We start from the raw sequence: 22,680 nt of genomic DNA, 5'->3' as shown, positions 1-22,680 counted from the left end.
TTGCTAGAATTCCTTCATCCTTTCCTTTGTGGATGAGAAAAATTGGGAGCATTTCCGTTTTTCTTTGCTGTTTGATTGTTTGTCACCAGTGCAAAGAGTACAGGATGAAAACAGTCTAGCCACCCCCTGGATGCTGGAGCAGTGAAATGAAAAACCAAATAACCCCAACAACTAGTACCACAAATACATGGACATACAAATACACACACACATTTGACAGAATAACAAACAGATGTTGGATCTTAATCTATAATACATACTAGCATTATTCTACTTACTACCACAATGAAACACAAGGATTATGTGGGGAGAGCAACTAAGGTTTCTACTATGTCAGTGGAGTTAAAATCAGTTACTGTGTAGGATTCTGGGCTTTACAGAGATTATGGGAATAATGGAGCACTAGAAAGCTACACATTTAAATGCAAGTGCATGGATGATGTGAAGGATGAAACTGGATGAAACGGTCAAACTGAAAGCTTAAACGGTATGACAGGAACTAAAAAAGCGTGAAAGACAGAGAGAGCTGACAGGGAGGGAGACAGGCTTACCATCTGTGTGTTGGTGGTCATAAGCTGAGGAAGAAGGAGAAGGAGAAGTAGAAGAAGAAGGGCAAAATAAAGAGAGAGGAAGCACAGAGAAGGAGGAGGAAGAAAAGAGAAAAGAATCAGGAAAAAGGGTAAAATGAATTTCAGGATGTTTCAACTTAAAAAAAAAAAACAGGACCAAAGGCAATCGAAAACAGTAGACATGATACAAATTAACAATACAGAGAAAGATGCTATTACGTTGTCGATATGAATGGAGATCCAATGTTGCTGACCTATAGGGGGGCCCGGGCCAGAAACCTTACTGTTATAGATCCAAAAAAACACAAAGTCATCCTGCAACACTTAACTCCTCTTTCATGAGACTCCAGTGGAGATGGATGAGTGATCGTAAGGAAAGCACTTACTTTGTGTCCACTATCCTCTTTTAATTTCCCTGACATCTCGAACACGCCACAACGTGCCATGACTGTTCTATTTTCACTCGTTTCACAAAATGACAGATGAGACAGAGGCTCACCTGGCCATTGCTGGTGAAAGTGGTGTTGTCAAACAGGAAGTAGGCACCAAAGAAGAAGATAACAGCATCAAACACACCCAGGCATGTCCAATACAGGAAGACAGGCCAGCGGAGGAGGGAGTTCTTTGCTATGTCCCTAAGAAAGGTGGGCAGAAAAAAGAACAGTTGAGCAAAAGCAACAAACACTGAATCATAAAAGTCTTTTTTTCATCATTTTTTTCAGCAGAACCGCTCCGACATTTCTTCGCCCTCACCTGTACAAGGACGGCTCCCTCTTGAGTGTCTCCATTGTGACATGCTGCTCAACTAGGCTGTAGAGGAGAATGGGGAGTGAGGTGAAGCTGATGTTGTACAGCGTCAAATAGGCTGTGTCATACAGAGGCTGCAAAGGGACAAAGACAATACAGATGGCATCAGACATCTGCAACTGAAAGGACATCTTAAAAGAGACATTAATTGATTTTTTTGGCCACTTGGGTGCAGCAGAACAAGCTGAGACAAAGTGTGGTTCCAACTTTGTGCAGCTGGAGAAAAGCAACTGCGGCCACCGGACTCGGTGCCTGTAGCCGCTTTGCTCCCGCAAAGTTTTAATGTCTTGTGACATGGTGACGTTTTGCAGTGCCGGTGAAAGTCAGACAATTTCTTACCAGCATGCCTTATTTTAAGTCCAGCATGCATCATGTTAAGTCTGCGCTGCACTGCGCAGCGCCGCATGGAGTCAAACGATGAATATGCTGACAAATATTCATCTTATCAAGTTGTTATCGTGAATATGTTTGCAACTAATAGCAAGACACAGCTTTCATTTAGCGTTGTGCTTCTGGCTATTTGACAATTGTAAAGCCAAGAAAGTCTCTTTCGTGATCTGTTTTGCTCTTCATCAACTCCAGAGAAAAATGTCTGGTCCTTCAGCTGCTAGATGTTCTGCTTTTTGACCTGCTAATTGGTGCTAGTCAGGTATTGTAAAGTAGGTTAAAAACAAGATTCATGAGAATCAAGTTTGAGGGCCATAAAATCAAAACAATGAGCTAAAAGAGGTGGGCATGCTCAGCAGAACTGAGCTGCAGAGTAAGGTTGTCTCTACGAACAACACCTTTCACATTCCACATAGTCATTTGATCCATTGCTAACATGAAAATATTAATGACTGCAGTCAAAAAACATTAAAAACAAAAGCATTAAAAACTATATAGAGCTAGTTTAACGCAGAATACTGTGAGGATATGAAATGCATACATACTAAATACATGTTAACCCCTAATGCAGTATAAGTTACTTACTTGCTGGGAGAACCCACAGAAAAACTGATACAGGAACTGAGGGAAGATGAAGCATACATTCTGGAAAGATTTAAGAGGAGAGAAAAAATAACAAATGGAGAAAGTGATAAGCTGGTGACAAGTACACATGAAGAAATTTGAAGAATCTAAAAATGCTACTATCTACACATTTCTGTTTATGCAGAGATTGTGTGCTATAAGCTCACTGAGTGGGCTGCAAAGAGCTGGCCTGCCAAAAGGAAAAAATGAATCAGTTGGCAGGGCACTGCTTGCTATGGAAGCCGCCCACACTGATCATCATAGCCATGAATCCAGAAAAGAATGCTGCACTGGGGATTCATGAATCCGGTAATCTGTCAGAGTAGCTGCAAAATCTGGTTCTTTGTAACTCACTGTTTCACTGGGAATTACGATAAAGTGATTAAAATGTGTGAGCCAGTGGAGTACACTAGGCATTTGTCTTGTACCTTGTAGAAGAAGTACTGAACAAGTTCAGCAATCCGGATGTAATAGTAGTGGCCATGAACAAGTAACATCTTCTTCAGGTGTTTGAACTTGGGGATGGCGTAGTCACTGTTCCTTGCTGCCTGTCGGCCTTCTTTACCCATGATCCCTTTAGAAAAAAAAAAAGGAGGTTGGTTATATAATCTGATCAGGAATGTAACACAGCTGTGTGTAACATGAAAAGGTGGTCTAAATACAGAGAACCCAACCAATATACATCTATGTGGCTTATCACATAGGCATTGTATCCCTGTAAGTTTTGGCATATACGCAAAAAGGAATCTAGTGCATACATGTTTTATTGGCTGAATTTGTAGGTAAAATCTAGTTTAATATATATAATATAGTTTTTCTAGGCTATTTATTAACCATTTCTTATGAAGTTGGATTTTCTTTTCAAAATGTATATTTACTGTTGCTATGATCTTTAATAATAAAAGCAAACATCAACATAATGATTCAATACATACAGTCACCTTCAAAAGTATTGTAACAGTGAGGCAAATTCCTTTGTTTTTGTTGTTCACTGAAGACATTTGGGTTTAAGATCAAAAGAGTGCGTATGAGACAAGAGTTCAGAATTTCAGCTTTCAATTTCACATCTAGATGTGTTAAACAACTCAGGACATACCACCCTTTGTTTGAACCCACCCATTTTTCAAGTGAGCAAAACTATTGGAACCTGCGACTGACAGATGTCTCTTGTTGCCCAGATGTTGCCTTTTAGATTGATTGTCCAAACATTGAATAGCTCTGTATGACTAGTCTAAGTTTTCATACTTGGTTCAAACCTATAAAGACTGCATTTCCTGTTAAAGAGGATAAACCATCATGAAGACCAGAGAGCTGTTTATGAGAGAAAAGCAAGCCATTGTCAAGCTGAGAAAAGAAGGAAAATCAACCAGAGCCATTGGACAAACATTGGGCATAGCAAGCACAACAATTTGGGTTGTCCTGAAAAAGAAAGAAACTACTGGTGTACTGAGCAACAGACGTTAAACAGGTCGGCCAAGGAAAACAACAGTAGTTGATGACAGAAATATTGTGAGAGCTGTGAAGAAAACCCCCAAAACATCAGTAAGTGACATCACCAACGACCTCCACAGTGCAGGGGTGAAGGTATCACAATCCACTGTTGGAAGAAGACTCAGAGAGCAGAGGTATAGAGGTCACACCACAAGATGCAAACCACTCATCAGCAGGAAGACTTGGAAGGCCAGATTGAAATTTGCAAAGAAGTACAGAGATGAGACGCAAAGGTTCTGGACCACAATCTTATGGACTGATGAGACCAAGATTAATCTCTACCAAAGTGATGGAAAGGCCAAAGTGTGGAGAAAGAAAGAAACTGCTTATGATCCAAAGCATACAAGCTCATCTGTGAAGCATGGCGGATGTCATGGCTTGGGCGTGCATGGCTGCTACTGGAACAGGCTCATTAATATTTATTGATGATGTAACTGATGATGGTAGCAGCAGAATGAATTCAGAAGTGTACAGAAACATTTTGTCTGCCAATTTATGGAGAAATGCATTGAAACTAATCGAGAGGAGGTTTATCATGCAGCAGGACAATGACCCAAAGCACACTGCCAACAAAACAAAGGACTTCATCAGGGGAAAAAGTAGAAGGTCTTAGACTGGCCAAGTCAATCGCCTGACCTTAACCCAATAGAGCATGCATTTCACCTCCTTAAGAGGAGACTGAAGTGAGAAACACCCAAAACAAACAAGAACTGAAAGAAGCTGCGGTAAAAGCCTGGAATAGCATCACAAATGAAGTTGCAGTTATTGCAAGCAAGGGTTATGCCACCAAATATTAAATGTAATTTACTTTAAGATTTTTTGTTCCATTACTTTTGCTCACCAAAGAATGCTATGGTCTAATACAAACAGTGATATGTCCTAAGTTGTTTAACACATCTATATGTGAATACCAGGAAATTAAAGCTGAAATTCTGAACTCTTGTCTCATACTCATCTTTTGATTTTAAACCCAAATGTCTTCAGTGAACAACAAAAACAAAGGAATTTGCCTCTCCGTTCCCATACTTTTGGAGGTGACTGTATCTGTCACAACTGATTTCCAAGTTTGAGGAATTGTTTGTGAAAAAAACAAACACATATTCATCAGATTTGTTTTACTTTATATTTAATATCAATTTAAATATAGGCTTTAGAAATCAACTCTGGCTCTAATAGAAACAGCATCTTTCATATATAAATGGATGATTAAGCAAATTAGCCACTAAATACGCTGGTGAAATGAGCTCACCAATGCCCACATGTGCTTCCAAGATCATGCTGACATCGTTGGCTCCATCGCCAATGGCGAGGGTTATGGGGTGCTCCTTGGAGGCTTTAATTAGCTTCACAATCTGCAGAAACAAAAACCCAATTTCAGTCACTACCATCATTGATAATTTAGGAATGTGCAAGGAATGTGCAAGTGAAGTGCAGTTCTCTCACCTGTGCTTTCTGCAGGGGTGCCATGCGACAGCAGAGCACAGCGCTGCAGTTGCGACAGATCTCTAGAAAGATCTCTCTGTAGTTGCTGGGCCCGGCACGCTCCTGGTTGGGCTTTAGTATTGCGGACAGAGTGGCCCCATCGATGATAAGACCAAAATCAAGGCAGTCTACTGACAACCTGTAACAAAATATCACAGACCGATCAACAGGGAGCTTTCCACATAACCCTGCAAGCACGCTTATTCTTGTTTTACATTTTAGTAAAATCAGTATCTTTGGGTTTTGGAATGCTGGTTCGACAAAGTAAGACATTTGAGGATGTCACCTAAGACTCTTGGAAATTGTGACAGACAGCCCTAATATACTGTAGATCATACCCAGAAATGGAGCGTTGTCTGAGAACGGTCCTGTTTAGTTCAAACAGGACATCGTGCAGACTCTGCTCTTCTGTGCGTTTTTTGGTCAGCTCCAGGATTTGAGTGCTGCGACGGAACAGCTTGCTAGCGTAGCAGGTAGCCGCTGCCGTCTCCATCTTGTCCCCTGTCAGGACCCAAACTTTCATCCCAGCCTTGTGCAATGACTCAATGGTGTCTGCGGCTTTCTCCTGGAGCCTGTGCATCAATAAGTCGATAAGTGTTTCAGCCTCCAGCGGGGTAAGTAAAAGCATCCATCAACACTTCAATCAGTCAACTAGCAAGTGGTGATAACTTATCAATGCATGACCACCCACGTCCCTGCCCATGAGCAGTGTATCTACTAGGAAGTCAAACTGTCAAGCACCTGATCAATTAGTTAGGGAATACTATCTTTGCAGGCCACTACTGAAGTCTACCTTGTAGGAGAACAAAAACATCTCATACTGTAACAGAGCAGGAAATAAAAAGGGAAAAAGGAAACAAATGGCACAGCAGTAATCAGTATTAGTAGTAAGTCACCTCTCAGAGTTTAGTCTTTTATGCCTTCATGAGTCATTACAAAAACTTTGATGAAGACAACTTCATGACTCATAAATCTTCTCTGCGGTCCCCCTGCTGCTGCACTGCTTTTAAATCTTTCCCTTCTGTTCTCTCTCTCTCTCTCTCTCTACAAGGCGACCAACCTGTCCTCCACTGCCGTAGCGCCCAAAAGCACAAAGTCCCTCTCAATGATGTCATAGGCCTGCGCCAGCCTCTGCTCCCTGTCCTGCAGGGCCAGCTTGGCTTCGTTCAGGTGATGACACGCCTCCTCGTATTCGGAGTCTGACAGCCTTCGATAAGCGACACACAGAGTCCGCAGCCCCTCCTGTGTTAAAGTGAAGAAGAGAGATGTTGAGGGGGACTGGAGCTGTGAATGTTATCTGATGTCGGGTGATCCAATGTGAGCTTGCTGAACAACATGGGTATTGGAAAGGACAACACCATTACTTCGTGTCTTATTATTTTTGGGGCTACTTAAAAGCACAACACATTAGTATTCATTTGGAGTCATGTTTCTGGCCAAATGACAAATGTTTAGTCCAATTTTCATTCTCCTTTTATTTCTGCTTTGGTCTTCAAAGCTCCTGAGGGAAATATCCGGCTTTTTAGCTGCTACATGCTCCACAATGCTAACCAGCAACTGTAAGTCGCTAACTTTCTCAGTCTGTCATTTGGTGCTGGGCCAAAACAGAAAAGTTTACAACCAGTCAATGAGCTGAAAGATGCTAAAACGCTACACAGAGCTGACAGAAACTGCAGAGTTGGGTCATAATTATCTGTGGGTAAAACAATCGACACCTTTCACATTACACATACTGTAAGTCATTGATTACTAACTAAAAACTAAATTTTATTAAGCTGCTGTTAAGAGACATTTTTCTCTGACTAAAAATCAGAATTTTCAGTCAGAGAAACTTTTTTCTTTTTATGTACTCAGTGTTTAGCTAAATATAATTCTTGGCAGGTGCATTTAAGCTAACATGGGTCAGTGAACATCTTTTATGATCCTTGTATTTATGTAATTATTTTAAATGAGAAAAAAAGCTTATAAGGATACACTACATCCTACACATCATACATTGCGTTAATAGGTAAGTTTGATATTTTGAAACCTGGACCCCATTTTACCTCTCTGGTATACCACTGCCTCGATCCGTAATTTAGTTTGTATAATTGTGTGACCCTTTAAAACACCAAATTTACACAATAACACAAACAAACAAAAACACCAAAGACACAAAACAACACAAACAAACTACTGGTCTGAGGCAGCGGCTGACAATCAACTCCCGTGTTCTGTGAGGTAAAATTATGTTTTTTGTCAAGGGAGTCTGGTGGTTTTGACGAGAGCGATATAGCAATTGTTTCTGGTTAAACCAAAAGGTTCTATCTAGAATCTGTAAGGATTCTTTCCATAAAGACACGTGTAATAACAACTTTGGTGGACATTCTTTAACAGTGCGCATTTTCCCGCAAGGATTGCATTACAGCTTTGTTTTACTGCTGCTGGCTGCAGAGTGCTCGCTCAATAGAGGACCAATTTCAAAAAATATTGTCCCAGTTAGTAACAGACACAAAACATGGGAAAATAAGGTCCAGGTTGAAAAATACCAAATTTAAGTTTGAAAAATATCACTGAATGACAATGAACACAATGTCTCAACCCATTCTATATCTGTACTTCAAAATGTACACTTACTACAGCATTCTGCTCCACCCGGGCTTTCACCTGCTCCACCTTCCCAGATACTACCCGAGGAAAAATTGATGAGTCTGCCCCCTTACAAAACAGCAGGTATTCTCCTGAGATTCCACAAACACAAACATAGACAGAAAAAAAACACATTTTAAACAAACTGCAAGAATAATCCAGTGTCTGGTCACGGATTAATAAAATGCATTAACATAGCATTGATAACTGTTTCACTTCAGTATATAAGTATGTCTTACCTGAGCTTGACTTGACTATGACGCTCATTCTCCTCCTGACAGAGTCGAAATTCAGTACATGGAGCAGCTCAAACCTGAAGGAGAGAGAGTCTTTGCATAAAAGTTGTCCTCTTTGTTAACTATATCATTTCCATTAATCTTCTTTAGTGGGTTTTTCCAATGCCTTGCAAATGAAGTAAAATTAGTCCACTTCAGACACCTGTGCCTTTTTTTTAAGTCGACCACGACCTTTTTTACAGGTTCATACATACAGTACCCACTCATTATGTTCATGCTTCTGTCTGTTTAAAAGTCTGTTCTGTAACTGTTACAGACCCTGATGTGATGCGACGGTAATATCAAAAACAGAAAGTAAAACAGGTAATTCCAGGGATTGATCAGGCTTTTCAAGGGTGCTTGTTTGGCAAATAGTGACTTCTAGAGACACTTTTATTATTAATCTGCATACAATGTCATTGATAATGTTTTTTTTACTAATTTAATTAAAAAGTCACTTGCATCAAGTGCCTCTTGTAGGGCCACCCACTTCTAAATGAATGACCCCCTTTTGTGTTTCAGTTTCTGAGAATTATAGATGATCCTTAAACGTCTTCATATGCAAACCATAATTAAAATCAGTAAAATCTCTGACTGAAGTTTGAGATCAGCGGTAAGTACATTTTAGACTAGTCTGGTAGTTTGTTTCAAGGGCAAAAGTATTCAGATTCCATATAAATGGCATAAAAGAAAACTGCAAGTGTGAGAAAACTCTAAAACCTTTTGCCTTTCCAACCCCTCCAAAGTCTTCACATCTGCTGGATGCACCCCCCTCCCCTCTCCAGCTCCCCTGCTTCCTTAAAATAGCTCACTATTGACAGGCCACTGCAGAGAGGGAGAACGGGTATGTGAATACTTCCTACGGATCAAAACATTAGACACTCTCCACAAAACCACTCTCCAGTGGAATCTTGCTGCCTTTCATTCTTACAGATCAGTTGGAGGTTTTTGATCTGACTGAGCAGTTTCTAAAAACAAGCCTCTACCCACTGTTTTGTGGTTGACTTTGTGTTTTGTTCTAACCTCTGTTGAACATGAAATGCAATCCCAGAGCCGTTTCTCTCTAAGCAGCTGATTTATGATCACAACTCCATCAAATAAATTACTACTATTATATCTCCTGTGCTTTAACCACAACAGACCACTTAATAGACCAACCTTTCAATCTCATCATCTTTGTTGAGGATCTCCATGTAGTTGTCTTTCAGTCTCAGATAGGTGTAACCCAGCCTGCCAACGAGAGTGAGAGAAAGGATCCATAAACACTATGCAGTATTACTCACTTGCATCACACTTAAAAAGGCTAAAGGTGTTCTGACGCATTAAGCGTAACCTGAGCACAGCTCACACATACACTTAGTACATTCTACTACATCTGTGAAAGCAATATGTGAGAGCAACACCCTGTGATTTGGCACATTGGACGATGTGTCTTACATGTGTGTAAGGCCATTTGCAGACCAAAAATAGCACTGTGTTAAAAACAAACATATAGGTATGTGTTGGTGTGGACATGTTGCTCCACGTACCACTGAGATGATCAAATACAAGCCAGGAAGTCCAGGTTCAAGCTATGGATATTAAAGCATACGTGATGCCAAAACACTGCATAACACTTCATTATGATATGAGACAGCTTTTAACAACTCTGGAGATTTTTCACAGCGGCAGTCCTTTCATTTCTACAGGAACGTGAGTATTTGATTTGCCAATACTTTGTTTTGCCCGGTGGCGTTGCAATGCATTGCAGAAAAAGAGGAGCCTGATTCAACTTTTTGTTGGCTGACAATGTGTTTTTTTTGGCAGGACCCCTTGGAAACGGGCCAACCAACATAACGGTTTGCACAGCAGCAGAACATCACCAGGGAAGACACCAAGTTTTGTGTGTGTGTGTGTGAGAGACTTCAGACAGTGATTGAGTGCCGAGGATTTCCAACCAAATATCTATCCTAGTCCCCAAAATTTGAGGGACTATGAATATAAAGGGCTACATTTCTTACACTGTTCACCTGATGTGAATGTATACACTCTCAAATTGAAGCTAGAAGTCAGAGCTCTTTTTGAAATCCCATGTGTGAGTACAGAGCCAACACAACAAAATGAGACTCTGCCCTATTACTTAAGGGCTGCAAAGTAAATTTAAAAAAATTGTGTGCTTTAGTGTGTTTACCTTTTCATTCCCTCCACCAAAGCCACCTCATCCGGTGAGGAGGAGATGTAGAAGGAGGTGGGCCGGCCCTGGTGGATGCCCCTCTTGATGCCATCCACCGTCTCCTCCTCCTTCACCTGTACCGTGTGACATAGACACAGCGCCCGGAAAAACAGGTCCTCGTGTTCCTACAGACACAAAGTCATACATTATAATCCTCTGTAATTTTATAATTTCAAAGGCACTTTTATTTCACTGAAATAAAATACAAAAGTTCAGAACTTCTTTAGAGGCACACATTTCCCATAATAACACAGAAATAAAGCAGCATAACCCCTTTTCTGCAAATTTAAATTTAGGCAGGGAGTGCTCATCTTTCTCTCTGGTCATCTGTGGTGGCTACTGCTGCTCATGCTGACCACACAATATTTCTTCTATTAAATCTAAAGAAACCACTGTTGTCACTGCCGGAAAAGCAAGGCTCATCAGTTTTCTGTGTACCAGAGGAACTTTATCTCATCTAAAGGCCCGTGCAGACTACACAACTTTCAGCGTCGTGACCGGAGTCTTGAAGTCGTTGTGGCGTTCACACTACGTGACTGATTGGTAACGGTGTCACACACTACACGAGCTGACAGCGGCTGTGTCACCCAACGCTGGTCTCCAAACCAGGTTTTGTCAAGAAAACACATGTGAAAAGTGAAACAGGAAATGACACTACACACGAAACAGCTGTTGTTTGTTATTATAAAGATACCAATTATAATGACAAAGAATATGGGTGAAAGAATGGATTAGCACATGCAGATAGCAGGGATTATCTGAGCTACAGAGAGAGTTGGAGGTGAGTAAAAAGTGTTTTGTAGTCTATCTGCGATGTGTCAGTGATGTGTCTGGGAGCCGTTTTGATGCATTGTTGAGTAGTTCACACACAACCACAGATGGATCGCTGATTTACTCCTGATCACAGCCCGACGGTCACCGAGCTTGCCGACCGGCAAATCGGGCTAAAAGTCGTGTAGTGTGAACTAGGCTTTAGACACAGCAAAAATTTCAGTTTTCATAAACTGGATACCGGCTTGTATGCCTACTGTGTTTATCAGCAATGGAAATGAGCAGATATTTGTTTATATCAAAATGTCAGAGATAATTACTTTAATAGTCCTCCTGCCTGAAAATGTGACATGTTAATCTGCAAGTGTGGCTCACTTACATTTTCAACTAGTTTTCTTCACTCACAGCCAAGCACAGCCAAGAAGCCTGTTTACTTTGTCAAACGCACATACTTACTCTCCTATATCCTCCAGGTGAGGAATCAATCATGTCTATACTGGAGGCAGCACTGAGGATTTGGCCGTTGCAGATGGCATGTGGGATGTAGACGTTTCCATCGACACAGCATTCAATAAACTCCATGTTGTTTTCAGTCAGAGTGCCTGTCTTATCAGTAAACACATACTCCACCTGGGAGGGAAGAAGGAGAGAGATACTGAAGAAAGTGCAGATACTTTATGCAAATGTGTGTGTGTGTGTGTGTGCACTCATGTACCTGTCCCAGCTCTTCATTCAGGTCAGAGGTGTTGACCTGAGCGCCCTCTCCCAGCTCTTCGTCAAACATTTCCTCATCCCAGGTGATGAAATAGGAGCCCAGAAATTTCTGCATCTCCACCGTCACGTACATAGACACTGGGATGATGTAATTAAACAAGACCATGAAGGCCAGGAAATCTGTGAATGCTCGGATCACCTGAAACAGGGAGAAAGAACGACAATGGCTATGAAGTTTTACGGAAATTAGATATGGGCCTGGGTAGCAGAACTGTGTTTTTCAAGTTAGAGGTTGATGAACAGACCACATGGCGTTGGCGCTCGTTCTCAGTCCTGTGGTTGTACCAGGGCTCGTCTCGGTCAGGAGACCACTGCCAAGCGTATTTCAGAACAGTGTTGATCACTGCTTTACTGATCAAGATGCACAGATACACTACCAGAAAGGCATTCATCGACCTGCAGGGAGACAGAGTAAAGATCAGGAAGAGGAAACAGGAAATGTACTAATCCTCAAATAAATTCTCAGCAAACTTTAAACCTAAAGTGTGAAATGAATGGGGATGTTGATCATACTTTTCTACAGCGGAGCGCTTCTGAGATTTGGACTGGTAATTAAGTGCCATCTTGGTGTCCATACCAGTGTAGACTGCAACAGCTGAGGGCAAAGAAAACACTAAGTTATCAAGACAATAACGCCTTTCATCTAACTTTTCTCAACATTCAAGAGACACTGAACAGAGTGAATCCACATGTTACTACCGTAAATATGTTGTGTGTTCTTCAGTGTGGCTCCTCTAAGGAGCAAGTTCTCAGCCCCAAGTGGTCTGCAAGAATGAAACAGAATCATCGGCTGTCTTAATTTCAGGTACATCAGACATTCAATTAATTCAGAATAGAAAGAGTTGGCCTTGTCAATAAATGGCATACACAGAAACGTAATGTGTACAAATAGTACCTGCCTACAAAGAATCAGTACACTCACCTGGCTACAGGCTCTTCATTGTCCTTGTAAATATTAATGCGTCCTACAAACCTGCAAAAAAAAAAAAAAAAAATCACAGCAAAATAAAATCAAGAGAAGCAACAAGGAAAGATCTGCTACCAAGAGGTTGTAGCTGATTATGTGTGTGTGTACAAAGATGCTTCAGTGAGCGTGTGTCACACTCACTTGTAGAGGTCAGGCTGCGGTTGTTCACATTCAATAGTGGCATGTAGTGAATCCACCTCCCGCTCCGTTCTAAAGGCCATGGTATCTGGTACAGCATAATAGGTCTGAGACAGAAAGGTGGAGGAAGGGGGAAGAGGAAGAAGACAACAGAGGAAAATGTCACCCACAGCCACTAATGAGAGCAGGGTTCATTTGACTCCTCAGCCTGGCTTCCAGTTGATATTCTAAATGTCTGGGAGAGCCAGGGAGGTGAGCTGTTATAGATCGCTCCCGGGGTCAGCAGAGGACAGCGTGCTGGGATGGAAAGCACATCAGGGGGTCACCCTGTGGGCATGTATGAGGAGGGTGGGTGGTGTACTCTACGGTACGCTGTGACATGTGTGTGTATGTGTGAGTGCTCAGTCAAGCATATGGTCACGTGAGTGACATCAGTGAACATCAGAGGTAAAGTGAAAATGTGAATTGACTGTGTGCGTGAGGGTGCATCACCTACATCATTATGCATTTGTGTATCTGTGTTCATGTGTTGATTGATATAGTTTATGGCTGCAATTAACAATTAATTTCCTTTAATCCGAATATTTTCTCGATTAACTTTCAGATAATACCGAAAAATGCTTCACAGTTTAGTTAAGCCTTGGGTGACAAGACAATTGACTTGTTTTGTCTGAATAAAAGTCTTAAACCAAATATATTCAGTTTTCACATACAGTATGATAAAGAGAAGCACCAAATCCTCACATTTGAGAAACTGGAATGTTTAAAATTTAATGTTTGACAGAAAATGATTACACAATTTAGAGCGAAAATGTCATTTGTTATGGAAAGATTTCAAATCTTCACTGATTCTAGCTTCTCAGATGTGAATATTTGCTTGTTTTTTTCAGGTTTTTAGAAAACTAAATAACTTTTGGTTCTGAAACGTTGGTTGAACAAAACATGCAACTTAAATATATTACTTTGGGCTTTAAAAAGGCGGCACGGTGGTGCCGGTTGTTAGCGCTGTCACCTCAACGGTTGCCCCGGCCTTTCTGTGTGGAGTTTGCATGATCTCCCCGTGTCTGGATGGGTTCTCTCCGGGTGCTCTGGCTTCCTCCCACCGTCCAAAGACATGCGGACTAGATTAACTGGTGACCCTAAATTGTCCTTAGGTGTGCATGTGAGTGTGACTGGTTTTTTGTCTATGTGTGGCCCTGCGATGGACTGGTACCCCGCCTTTCGCCCGATGTCAGCTGGGATTGGCTCCAGCCCCCCACGACACTGTTCGCAGGATTAGCGGTTTACGTTGGATGGATGGATGGATGGATGGATGGATGGGCTTTAAGAAATGTTAATAGAAATTTTTCAAGATTTTATTACATTTGATAGGCCAAACAATGAATTGATCAATTAAAAAAAATAATCAGCAGATTAATCTCTAATGAAAACAACCATTAGTTGCAGTCTTAGTCTGTATCCAAATAGTTAAAAATTAAATTAATTAATTATCAGGCGATCTATTTCAGCTTTGTAAGCCTATTTAATTCCTATGTGTAATCTGATTTGAACCAATTAAAGAAAAAAAAACAGCCAGTTTCTAATCTAAATATATATTGCTAATCAAACGTTCTGCAGACACTGACATTGTCAGTAGACATACTAAGACCTACTTAATCAAAAAGCTTTCCTGTTTTGGCTTCAAAGATGGCACATTTAAATTCAATTTAATATAATATAATATATCCAATAAAAATCATGCTCTAGTCCTGGCACCTTGTGACTAGACTCCCCGTCCAGGCTAGCGGTAGTAACGTAGCAGGTCCCATCATGGCGGCTTGAGGAGAGCAGGATGAGGTCACAGGGGAAAGTCTCGTCCTCCCTCACTATGACGATGTCCCCCACCTGACAGAGCAAGACAGACACATCACACACCCCACAATGGCTTTCACATCAATAATAAATAGGGAGTATTTTGACGAGAGGTTCACTTGAACACAGAGAGTAAAAGACAAACAGAGGGACCTGCGGGTAATCGTCTGCTCATCCTTTACCATTCCTTTTTTTTTTAAAGGATTGAGAAGTTGCATAACGGATTATGCAAGCGGAGCAGCTTAAGCACTGATAAATCCCATCTCCACGGTGACCATACACATGACATACACTCTCTGATTTTGCATGATTAATATATTCATCATTATTCCTGCTCCCAATTCACACTCTAATCCCTGCCGTTTGATCTGCGGTAGTGAGAAACCTTGGTACAGAAAATGACTGAAAAAGACAGACAGGGAGAAAGGCAGAAAGAAGGGACTAAGAGAGAGAGAAGGACGGGGATGGTGACACAAAGGGAGACAAAAAAAGACCAAATAAGAGTTTCTGTGCATGTCAATGTAAAATGTCTTGAAAATGTCGTGAAAACTACTGTTATGGCAACACAAACTGTATGTCTCTGTAACCTTTAAAGGGTATCTTCGGTATTTTTCAACTGGAACCTATTATTTCCCATGGTTTTGTGTGGGGGCCAAATGTGCTCCGTCAAAGTACGTCCACTTAAGTGCTTGTTTTTGACACTGCTAAGATAGTTATTATAAGTGTCTGACGACATTATGGAAATGTGCCCTACAGAGATATACCTTTTTTAAAGAGTAAGATCTTTTTTGTTTAACCAGAAACTGTCGCTATATTGCTTTCGACAAAGCCACCAGACTCCCTTGACAAAAATAGTGATTTTACCTCTACTTCCTTGATTGGTTAGTTTGTGTTCTTGTGTGACTTTGGTGTTTTTCACCCTTAAAAACACAGAAGTCACGCAATAACACAAAGGAACAAAAGCAACAAAGCCACAAAATAACACAAACAAACTAGCCAAATGAGGCAGCGAACCAGCAAAATGAGTAAAGTAAGTAAAGTAAAATGACATTGGAGGTTGTCTCTGTAGGGATCTTTTCCACATTGTTGTCAGACACTTATAATAACAATCTGAGCCTGTCAGTGGCAAAAACAAGCACTTTAAGGGCTTACAATGCAGCCCTGTTTCACTTCTGCCGACTGCATCATGTTTACTCAATACTGGACCAATTTAAAACACACCAACATTACCCTTTAAGGCTGGGCAGCTGTATTGAAACATTATTCTAAGCTGAACCTCAACATCCTACACAGTCTTTGCATACTCGACAGGGGAAGCAAACTCAGCAGAAATGACTGCACCCATTATACACGGCCCGACACAATGGTGAACAAGACTGAAATATATCGTATCTATGCATCTATATAGAAGGTTTTGAGTTAGACACTCACATTATGCATACCAAAACCTCTCTTTTCAATCACACTGGCATGATATAAGATGTTTTCCTTTCTGCCCTGAAAAACACTGTTGGAGGCATTCATTTCCACTGATGAATCAGGGTTTCTGCAATGGTCTTTTTAAGTCCTTTTTCATAGGACATAGAATGCAATTTAGACATTTTTCACACTTTATCATCACAGAAAACAATAGCACATAAGAAGTTATTGAGCTAGTGACAGCAACTGTTTGCTACTGGTCTAATGATGCTGACTGGAGCTCCACAAAAAATGTTTGAACGGCCTCCTGCATGCATGCATGCATGCGTCCCACTTGTAGTATACATTAGATGGATAACATCTCCTGACAGTCCAAAACTACATACAAACATAAATTATAACTAATAATTAAAGTTATTACTAATGTTGCAGTCTACCATCGGCAAGAAAAAAAATCACGGCTGAATCGAAACCCCATAAAAAGACAAATACCAACAAATTCATGAATTGATCCAATTTATAAGCATCATCCTTATTGCCTAATCTAGATTATTCTTCTTTGCCATACGGCTCCATTGTTGTCCAAAAAATATTAAAATAAAAAACTTTACATGAGCCACACTGCTGCACTGGTTGATATTATTTACAATGACCACCTGCACTGTAGTTTATTTTGAGTCCACCCCACATACACGGCGCTGCTGTCGTAAATGCAAAAAATAGTGCCCAGCAAATGCTCTGTTGATTATTTAGCCTTGAAAAAAAATCGAATATAATCTAATCTAATATTTGTGACACAGTTTTACATTACAATATTTACATCTTAAGTAGGGATGAATAGGCTTGGGACTGAGAGACACAGAAAGGGTAGAGAAGGCATTTTCAAGAATTAGACTGAGACACACTACCAAACAGTGATCTGCTGTTGCATCAGAATCACATGAGAGAACATCAGTGTATGATGACAGGAATATCCTACTTTATGAAATACATCAGTCTTGTTCTTTTTCTATGGGACTCCTGCATGGTGCAGCAGGGTACACTGCAATTGTTCGTCTACTGCAGTTTCAGGGCAGTTAATTGGTGTAATTGGTGGAAAAGACAAGAGAACGCAAGAGAGGAAGGAAACAAAGTTGGAGAGGACTGCAGAGAGAAAGAGAATGATGGAGTGTGACAGTTATAGTAAAAGTGAGCTATGCAGCAGTGCTGTAGTGTTGCTTTGTGGCCTCAGGTGCTTTACTGTTCTAATGAGGCCATTCTTACCCGTAGCTTGTGACTCTGTGTCCTCACCACCTTCCCCTGCTGCACCACGTCCACCGGACACTCATTTATAGAGCAGTCAGCCTTGTGTCTGAGCCAGTCCTCATAGCCCTGAGAGGGATGCAGCGAGAGAGGGGGATAGAGAACAAGATTATAAGGGAAAAAGGAGAGAAAGCCAATGTTTGTTTGTTTGCAGGGACGAAAGGGAGAATATAGATTATTGTGCAAAGTAAATTGGGACGGAGGGGAAGAGGTGAAAGTCATACACTGTAATTAATTAGCATTGTGGTCCCTGAGCTTAGTGACCTCTTTCGTGGATTTCTAGCCAACATGTCATGTTTTAGATTTATGTCCCAGGAAAGCTCAGGCTTCCTTAGCAAGAACAGCTCCATCTATCACTGATAGTACCCTATCCCTCAGTACCGGGGACGCAGTAGAGAGGATGCGACTCTCAGGGGCATGAGATCCTCAGCTAGAGTGATTAACAGAGGAGACCATTCATTATCATATTTCTCACATCACCAGACATATTCAATGGCATGTCCTTTCGCTGAGAGAGGAATGTGTATATACAGATAATAGAGCAGCAATTGGTAGAGTGTGTGTGTGTGTCTATTTGAGGGCGGGGAGTTGGTGCGTGTGTCTGTGTGTGTGTGTGTGTGTGTGTGTGTGTGTGTGTGTGGTGGGGGGGTTGTTGTTGTGAAATCTTTCCCGAAAATGTGAGCACGTTTGTGTGTGTCCTACCTGTTTTATGGCGGTGACAGTGATAACAAAGAACAGGGGCAGGCCGCTGGTGACTGGGCTGGTGGGGGTGTCAATGATAAGCTGCAAGAGATAGGAACAGTGGGAGGAAGACGCAGTGGTAGGGAGCAAGAGAAAGGTTAGGTGAGAGGATGCCAAGTAATGCAACGCTGAGTAAGGAAGTGCAGCAGGGAAAAGCTTCAGTAATAAGGAATCAAGCACCAATCCAGCAAAGTTAAAGTATCCAAGTTATCAAATCTTGCTTGATTTCCTCCATCTGCACTCACAGGATAATTTTCGTTAAGATATTTAAGTCATGTCTTTTAATGTTTGATTAACACCAAAGTAGGACCCTTTCAGTCAACATAAAGAAAGAGACATACAAGCATTGCTGCTGTGCGCCATACTCAGTTTGTCCCATTCAGAGGATGTGGAATTTCACATGCTACTGATAAAACATACAGCAGGCAAAGACCCAAGCTGTGGCTATGTTGCATTCTGGCCTACTAAGACAACTGCTGGTAAAGGAAGTGTTTTATCCTCCTCCTCTTCAATGAAGAATCTGTCCTTGTGCAATACAGTGGTTCAAGGAAAAAGCTGTTTCTCTTGATTCTGATTTAGACAGCCATGGAGCAGTACAACACTCATTATTTCAGGATAACACGATGTTAGCTAATTCAAATGATGCTGGTAATCCTCATCCAGGTAACCTCAAACACAGGCACAAGTGCAGGATTTAATTTAATCTCACTTAATTGTCAGGGAACAATGAGGGCAGGGTCTAAACTGTCATCAGCACTCATGAATGGCTGGTGCACGAAAGTGCTTAAAGAGACAGCCATGAGTTAATTAAAGGCAATGTCGATCAAAACATTTATGAAAATGCAAAAATGTAATGTACAGCATTACAACTATAAAATAGGGTGAATACGGTTGCATGTGTTGCTCATATGAAATCACTGGAAGCAACCAAAAAAGGTTTATGCATTTAAATACCATGAGAAACTATTAGAAAAGTTAATCAAATACATTTACGGACTTCTAAAATCTATCAACAACTATAGGGTGAATTTTGGTGCAGACGTTAATGTTCAAAGTAAAGTCAAGACGACTCCAAATAATCTCCTGTGTTAAAACATTTTCACCAGGTTTTCTATTTAGTAAAGTAAATCTGGGCAGTGTTCAGCTGTCACACTTCTCCTGATGCAAAGCCATTACCCTTTAATTAAAACTAAGAATTAAAAAAATAAAGCACAAAATGGACCCAATGTTTGTTAGTTTGATACCAGCAGCTGCTTGAGAGACTTAGGATGTCTTTGTTTTTATTTGTTTGAGTATTTCCTTAGAGTTTCAGTGTTGTATTTTCAGATTAAACAAAGAAGGTGAAAAAAATTACCACTGCTTACTGTTTTCATGAAAATCTCACCTGGACTAGAAATATGACCAAGAAGTAGAAGTTAGCGATTCTTCTGAACTGCTCAAACAAATTCTTGGGAACGAAGTTCCAGAAGGTATACTGTGGGACAGAGTGACAGCAGAATTATTATCACACACACAAAAACAGAAGGGGAAACAATGGCAATCATCATCTATGTCCTTCTGGCAAGAGAAATGGTGATGCACAGCTTTGCCGAACACAAATAAAGTGAAACGTGTCATCCTTAAAAACACGGCCACGAGATTACATGGTTGTCTAAACGTGAAACAAAAGAACAGCACGATGAAAACAATGTTACGGCACTGACTCATGGGCTGTGGCTCTCTCACCTTGGAAGAGACGATGCGGTTGTCGGGGTAACGCTGAGGGATGTAGGCCTCAGCTCCTGGAGGGGGTTCTTTATGCCCGATGTACACCGTCCGACTGTCCACCCAGATCTCCTCCCCCACACACTGACGGACACGGATAAGTAGATATAAATAGCAATACAGGTAGAAAGAAAAGAGAAAAAAGTGGGTTTAAATCAATCACACTGTTCAGCCTTTGTAACGGGTTTGTTTTTTGTCATCCACCCTCACTAACACCTTACATTAACACCAAAATCTCTTTACAAATACATCCATAGTTTAGAATTCATTATTTGATGATTATTAATAGAATTCAAATTTTTGCTGGATGTATAATTTATTGTTTTGCTCCCAGCACTAACAACACTAATGCTGAAATAATTAATTAATTCAATGAATGAATTGATTAGCTGATCAAGCAGTTTGATAAGAATTCCCCATAAATGAAATAAAGTTCAAATAAATTATAAATAAAAATTATTTTTAAAAAGAAGCTTGCCTAACTGTCCTGGATTAAACACAAACAGAATATTACACAAGACTGTTACACGACATCAGTCACAACCTCATAGCCGAGACCAGGCGGACTGAAGAATGAGTGTATGTTTGTTGATGTGTATAGGTGGGATCAGCTCTGAGTCACACAAGTGTGGATTTGTCATTTATCTTTTCACCTCTCTGTGGTCTCCAGCTTTTCTTTTTTTGCACACGGACCCAAAGCAACACTTTTTAGACACTAGATGGTGTGTATGCGAACCTCCATCTAAGTTCATCTCTTATTTATATTACATCTAAGCAGCTCCCCAGGGACAAACAGATTGCATTCTGGGAGTTAGGCACAGCACATATTTTTCCAATGTGTCCTTCATTAAACACTATTGTGGGAAGAGAGCTCTCAAAGAGAAAACAAGAGTCACGAGACCACAGCATTCCGCTGTTTGTTTCCATCTGGTTTCCTACATGGTTCCTAATGCTTTGGCCTGAGTGGGCATTGTGATCGTAGCCTTTGGCAAAGCTACCTACCTGACACAGCTCAAAGCAGAAGTGTTGACCATTAGCAGAAAAGTTCTGGAACAAGCACTTCAATGGAAGCAGCACCTCACTGCTTAAAATGTCCTCGACATTTTGGCAGATATGTAGCTCATCGTTGCCAATGGCCAAATCTTTCAATGTAAAGATCAAATGAAGGCTAATGTAAATGCAATAACAAAATATGTGTCAAAATAGCAAATTGCAGTAGAAAAAGGCTCAGAGTCACAGATCTAAACTTATCCACAGTGATCAACAGGCACTTGGCAGTGGGATAGAAATAGACATGGCGCTAACGGTGTCAGCACTTGAGACCCCTCCAAAACATTGGGGGGGGGGCAACATGACCCAGAGAGAAATGGTGAGATGGAAAGTGAGGTAGAAAAAGAGTAGCACACTGAAGGGGAGCAAGCAGCAGGGGCAGGAGAGTGAGGGGGACAAAAGAATGAAATGACAACGCAATGACACAGTAAAGAAAAGGCAGCATGGAGAAAGGGACTGACAAACAGGAAGAGAGGTTGGGGCTGACGCCAAGTTCAAGCAAACAGAAGCTGTGGTCGCTGACATGTTGACCAGATAATGTAGCAGTTTTTGTCAGAAAAACACACAAACGTTTGGCAGGGATATAAATTGCTGTGGTCGCTGGTCTCAAATCAAAACTGTCAATAGAAAGTCAAAAGTAACTCCCTGGGTTCTCTTTCTCAAACATACCTGCAATAATTCTGGCTATCATCATGCTAGCCATCTAAAATAACCCTATTAATACTCTAGAATCTTTTACCAAGAGACAATCTCTTACAATTTTTAATGAAAAATGTGTCTGACTGAATCCTATATAATTGAACTAGAGAGTAGCTACAACAAACAGTGACATCTGGATGTCCAAAAAAAGTCCAACAAATATTAACTGGTCATGCTTATTAATTAGATCAACAGTTAATTACAAATCAAACATAATGTTTACAGTTAAGGAAAAAAAACACACACAAGGAAAACCCTATCTGGACAAACAATTAAGTTATAACTGAATATGTTTATCAACTTTAAGTTGAATTATGTCATAAGGTTATGATCATATTGTATTACACCAGTGTCTGTTATCACATTCAAATGAATAATTCATAGCAATGTGCGATCAACAACTAGACTACCTCACTGACGTTTGTTTTATGCATGCAACGAGTATAGTCACATGTAATGTATTAAAGTGGAACACAGTTCATTGTCTTGAAATTTATTTTGATTCATTCATCATGTGATTTTTCCTACATTCCTTATATAGTGATTTCCATCTACATACATCTATATGTATGTAGATATGTATGACATCTATAAAAGGTCCAAAAATGCGCATAACAACTTCATAGTGTCCAGGTCCTTTAAAAGGCTTGTTTTGTCCATCCAACTGTCCAAAACAAAAGATTTTCAATTTACAATGATGAAAAAAGAGAAAAGCAGCATTATTGGAAT

The 22,680-nt window shown here is 40.6% G+C and overlaps 1 protein-coding gene across 5 annotated transcripts in view; it reads right to left on the bottom strand.

Annotated features, from left to right (window-relative positions):
• LOC123973694 (phospholipid-transporting ATPase IH-like) overlaps window positions 1-22,680 on the bottom strand; it is a 38,851-nt gene that overhangs the window by 8,645 nt on the left and 7,526 nt on the right. For 3 of the 5 annotated variants that reach the window (XM_046053910.1, XM_046053913.1, XM_046053914.1), the window contains exons 2-26: window positions 20,164-20,286; window positions 19,823-19,912; window positions 18,400-18,480; window positions 17,659-17,766; window positions 14,881-15,009; window positions 13,129-13,232; window positions 12,943-12,993; window positions 12,720-12,784; window positions 12,534-12,615; window positions 12,266-12,416; window positions 11,962-12,159; window positions 11,703-11,876; window positions 10,434-10,600; window positions 9,422-9,493; window positions 8,228-8,301; window positions 7,977-8,080; window positions 6,421-6,602; window positions 5,699-5,932; window positions 5,322-5,499; window positions 5,128-5,230; window positions 2,816-2,961; window positions 2,349-2,408; window positions 1,323-1,450; window positions 1,069-1,204; window positions 552-575 (exon numbers count right to left, since the gene is read on the bottom strand). In XM_046053910.1, the coding sequence (XP_045909866.1) occupies window positions 552-575; window positions 1,069-1,204; window positions 1,323-1,450; window positions 2,349-2,408; window positions 2,816-2,961; window positions 5,128-5,230; window positions 5,322-5,499; window positions 5,699-5,932; window positions 6,421-6,602; window positions 7,977-8,080; window positions 8,228-8,301; window positions 9,422-9,493; window positions 10,434-10,600; window positions 11,703-11,876; window positions 11,962-12,159; window positions 12,266-12,416; window positions 12,534-12,615; window positions 12,720-12,784; window positions 12,943-12,993; window positions 13,129-13,232; window positions 14,881-15,009; window positions 17,659-17,766; window positions 18,400-18,480; window positions 19,823-19,912; window positions 20,164-20,286 (2,964 nt within the window). The remainder of the gene's footprint in view (window positions 1-551; window positions 576-1,068; window positions 1,205-1,322; window positions 1,451-2,348; window positions 2,409-2,815; window positions 2,962-5,127; window positions 5,231-5,321; window positions 5,500-5,698; window positions 5,933-6,420; window positions 6,603-7,976; window positions 8,081-8,227; window positions 8,302-9,421; window positions 9,494-10,433; window positions 10,601-11,702; window positions 11,877-11,961; window positions 12,160-12,265; window positions 12,417-12,533; window positions 12,616-12,719; window positions 12,785-12,942; window positions 12,994-13,128; window positions 13,233-14,880; window positions 15,010-17,658; window positions 17,767-18,399; window positions 18,481-19,822; window positions 19,913-20,163; window positions 20,287-22,680) is intronic. The other 2 variants (XM_046053912.1, XM_046053915.1) reach the window with 1 other exon arrangement.

Source organism: Micropterus dolomieu, linkage group LG07 (genome assembly GCF_021292245.1).
Source record: "Micropterus dolomieu isolate WLL.071019.BEF.003 ecotype Adirondacks linkage group LG07, ASM2129224v1, whole genome shotgun sequence".
NCBI classification, from domain to species: Eukaryota; Metazoa; Chordata; class Actinopteri; order Centrarchiformes; family Centrarchidae; genus Micropterus; species Micropterus dolomieu.
This window is presented reverse-complemented; position numbering and strand designations above follow the sequence as displayed.